Raw genomic sequence first — 4,193 nt, forward strand, 5'->3', positions numbered from 1 at the left:
TGGGCGACACACAGTGGGCGCAGGCCAGGCCTCTTGCTTTCTCAGTTCCTCAAAATACTACTCATTTTTCCAGGCCAGCTCAGTGGCACCTCTGCTGGCAGCCCTGGCAGAGCTGATGCCTCCGCTGGGCTCAAGGAGCCCCTTGTCAGATGTTTGTGGGGTGTGCGCACTGGGTTGAGAACACGGTGCCTGACTTCCTGATGGTCTGGTCACCTGGCACATGGGGGCAGCTCTCTGCTCAGACCCTGGCCACAGGCAGGCCGCTAAGGTGCCCACAGGGCAGTGCGTGAGGGCTGGGCAAGGGCAGAGCCCCCTGGGGGAGGCCGCTGGGCTTCCAGGCAACCTGGAGCCAGAGTGGGTCCCGGGGAAGAAGCACGTCCAGGAAGCACAGGGTGAGCTCCGCAGGTTTGTGTGTTGATGGAGTTTCCTGCTCATTGCAGCTATTCTCTTTCCATTGCAGGCTGAGGCTCTATTAGAATAAAAGAGGATCCCCTAGTCCATAGCAAGTACAAAAATAAAAATAATAATGATAAATAAACAAAATACAAGATGAAGCTGGACTTGGTGGTGTGCACCTGTAGTTCCAGCTATATGGGAGACTGAGGTGGGAGGGATCACTTGAGCCTGGGAGGTTGAGGCTGCAGTGAGCTCTGATTGTGCCACTGCACTCCAGCCTGGACAACATAGCAAGACCTTGTTTCTAAAAAAATAATAATAAATTCTGTTATTTATCACCCTGTAGGGATTCACTGAAAAAAAAAAAAAAAGAATACGAGAGGAACAGGACTGAGGCTTTTTCTAGTGAGGTGGCAAAATCCACACTGATGTTCAGAGATGTGTTGTCTGCCCGCCATTCCTATTGCTTTATGAATTTTGTTACTTTTTTGTTTGTTTGTTTTTGTTTTTATTTTTTGAGACAGAGTCTCGCTCTGTCACCCAGGCTGGAGTGCAATGGTGTGATCTTGGCTCACTGCAAACTCTGTCTCCTGGGTTCGAGTGATTCTCCTGCCTCAGCCTCCGGAGTTGCTTGGATTACAGGCGTCCGCCACCACTGGTGTCCAGCTAAGTTTTGTATTTTTAGTAGAGACAAGGTTTTACCATGTTGGCCAGGCTGGTCTCAAACTCCTGACCTCAAATGATCCGCCTGCCTTGGCCTCCCAAAGTGCTGGGATTATAGGCATGAGCCACCGCTCCAGGCATGTTGTTGTTTTTTTAATTATGGAAAACTTTTAACATTTCCAGAAATAAAGAGAGTAGTAGAATGAGCAGAGGCCACCACTGTGCAGTTGTTTCATCTCTCCCCGCCTGCTTCCCCTACCGCCAGTATGATTACGAAGGAAATGCCAGAGAGCAAATCATTTCATCCATAAACACGTAGATGAACGTTTCTACAAGTACTCTCGGCCAGGCTCAGTGGCTCACGCCTGTAATCCCAGCACTTCGGGAGGCCAAGATGGGTGGATTACTTGTGGTCAGGAGTTTGAGACCAGCCTGGACAACATGGCAAAACCCCATCTCTACTAAAAATACAAAAATTAGCTGGGCGTGGTGGTGGATGCCTGTAATCACAGCTACTCGGGAGGCTGAGGCAGGAGAATGGCTTGAACCCGGGAGACAGAGGTTGCAGTGAGCCGAGACTGTGCCACTACACTTCAGCCTGGGCAACAGAACGAGACTCCATCCAAAAAAAAAAAGGACTCTCAAAATATTTACTTCTAATAATTAATTCCTGCATGTGGATAGCATTTTGGATGTCACTTTTCAGCACATTGCATCAGGTAACCAGAAAGAAGTGGAGAGACTTCTGAGCCAAGAGGACCACGATAAAGATGCTGTCCAAAAGATGTGTCACCCTCTCTGCTTCTGCGATGACTGCGAGAAACTCGTCTCTGGGTAAGAGGGTGCTGGTGGAGGCTCAGTGTGCCAGGAAGCAGGAGACAGGAGGCCTCCTGGACCTTCTCCACTGTGCGCTGTGTGACTGCAGATAAGGACTGTCCTCCTTTCCCCCCAGCTGCCTCTGCTGTACAGTGGAGATGATAATAGCTGCCCCTTTGGAGAATCGGATAGGTTGGAGGTTGTCAAAGCACTGCTCACCGGCGGACTGGCCGCCCCGGTAGGCTGGTTACAGGGCCTGCCCCAGCCTCAGAAAGGAGGTTTTAGGATGGGAGGAATGTCAGTTGTTCCCAGTAAGATTTTTGGTTTCTCATTATCCTTGTCAGGCTATTTTGCTGGGTGTAGAGGCCTAAAGGGTTGGTGGGGGAGAGACTCCAGGGCCAGGTACCTCTGTTCCTCACGCCAGGTGAGCCCTGGGACAGTCCCGGAGACACACATCTTGCGGGGCATCCTGTGGACCGCCTTCTCTCCGTGGCACCTGCCTATCTACCTGGTCAGGGAGAGGCTTTGCTGTGCCCTTCCCCTGTGTAGTTTTCTGTCTCTTTCTGTATTCTAGGAGGTTGAATGATCCCTCAGTTGTCACTCCATTCTCCAGAGACGACAGGGGGCACACCCCTCTCCATGTGGCTGCTCTCTGTGGTATGTGGTCCTGGGCTGGCCCCTAGGGGCTGTCACAGCAAAGGGATGGTGCCCAAGGTGACCCAGCAGAGAGGCCTGGCTGATGGGCTGGGGGTTGGCAGTTGGGGCTGCGTCATGGGTCCGCCCTCCAAGGGCCGGAAGGAGAAGAGGAGCAAATGTTCCACAGGCCTCGACGGCCAGCCTGCTGCCTCCTGTGCTGGGTGAACCCCCCTGCGTGGTTCCCACAGCGTGGAAACACTGCCTAATGCTGCCCCGGCTAGGGGCCCGGTAAGGGAAGGCTTGAATCTGAACTACGAGAACGGTCTCAGAATCGTCAGCTTGCAGTTCTTGTGGCCCTGCCTTTAAAAAATATTATTGTCTTTTCAAGTATACATTTGGCTGGGCGTGGTGGCTCACGCCTGTAATCCCAGCACTTTGGGAGGCCGAGGCGGGCAGATCACTTGAGATCAGACATTCGAGACCAGCCTGGCCAACACGGAGAAAACCCGTCCGTCTCTACAAAATATACGAAAATTAGCCTGTCGTGGTGGTGCGCGCCTATAATCCCAGCTTCTTCGGAGGCTGAGTCAGAGAATCGCTTGAACCTGGAAGGTGGAGGTTGCAATGAGCTGAGATAGATCCAGCCTGGGCGACTGAGTGAGACTGTGTCTCAAAAATAAATAAATAAATAAATAAATAAAATAAAGTGCACATTCAAGATAGAAAACATAAGGTCCTCCAGAGTCCCCAGCCATCCCTGTCTCCCAGAGATCATTGTGATTGATGAGTGTCTGGGGTGTCTGCGTGCTTGTGTGGATGCATAAAATATGTGGTGCTCTAGGGCTCATAATATTCTGCTGTGTGCGGTTTTTCTCTTAGCACTATGCAAGAATATGTTTACTTGTATTTTTTAATGGCTGCATAATATTCCATCTTAGGAACTGATGAGTCATGGAACCTCTGGAAGTATAAGGCTCCTTTCCATTATTTTTTATTACTGAGAGGTGGACTTTGGCTGGATCCCCTCCAAGGTCTACCCCAACGTGTCCGGAGTCTGCAGAGCCTTACTTGATGTTACCTGTAGGTCCTCTCTAGCAGCAAAAGTATCTACTGTGTGTTTCATGGCCAGGACTAGCAGGGTACAATAGTGTTGTGGTTTTACAGTTAAGGTGTGGAAGTCCTCTGTGCCTTCCTTCTCCATTGTGCCTTCTGCTCCGCAGGGCAGGCATCCCTCATCGACCTCCTGGTTTCCAAGGGCGCCGTGGTAAACGCCACAGACTACCACGGGGCCACTCCACTCCACCTGGCCTGTCAGAAGGGCTACCAGAGCGTGACGGTGAGCAGTGGTGCCTTTGTGGTGGGCTGTCGCTTTGCACCTGTGAGCTTCGTGTTCTGCGCGGGTGACTGTACGGTCATGCTGGCTACCCTGCACCCGTCTCCTGGCACTGTGTCCTCGTACCACAGCAGCTCTGCTGCAGCAGTAGTCAGGAAGTCCAAGGACCCCGGGGTGTCCTGGGAAGACTTTCTGGGTCTCCTGGACAAGATCGTTAGGTTTAGATTTGAAACTTCCTGGTCGGACGTGGTAGCTCACGCTTGTAATCCCAGTGCTTTGGAAGCCCAAAGCAGGAGGATCGCTTGAGCCCAGGAGTTCAAGACCAGCCTGGGCAACCTAGGGAGACCCT

General features: G+C 51.8%; 1 protein-coding gene across 1 annotated transcript in view; it reads left to right on the top strand.

Moving 5' to 3' along the window:
* Positions 1 to 4,193, top strand: part of ANKRD27 (ankyrin repeat domain 27 (VPS9 domain)) — a 132,931-nt gene that overhangs the window by 88,469 nt on the left and 40,269 nt on the right. Inside the window, exons 14-16 of the mRNA XM_011995283.1 lie at positions 1,766 to 1,893; positions 2,450 to 2,532; positions 3,732 to 4,057. Of these exons, the coding sequence (XP_011850673.1) occupies positions 1,766 to 1,893; positions 2,450 to 2,532; positions 3,732 to 4,057 (537 nt within the window). The remainder of the gene's footprint in view (positions 1 to 1,765; positions 1,894 to 2,449; positions 2,533 to 3,731; positions 4,058 to 4,193) is intronic.

This window comes from Mandrillus leucophaeus, unplaced genomic scaffold (assembly GCF_000951045.1).
Source record: "Mandrillus leucophaeus isolate KB7577 unplaced genomic scaffold, Mleu.le_1.0 Scaffold48, whole genome shotgun sequence".
Taxonomy (NCBI): Eukaryota; Metazoa; Chordata; class Mammalia; order Primates; family Cercopithecidae; genus Mandrillus; species Mandrillus leucophaeus.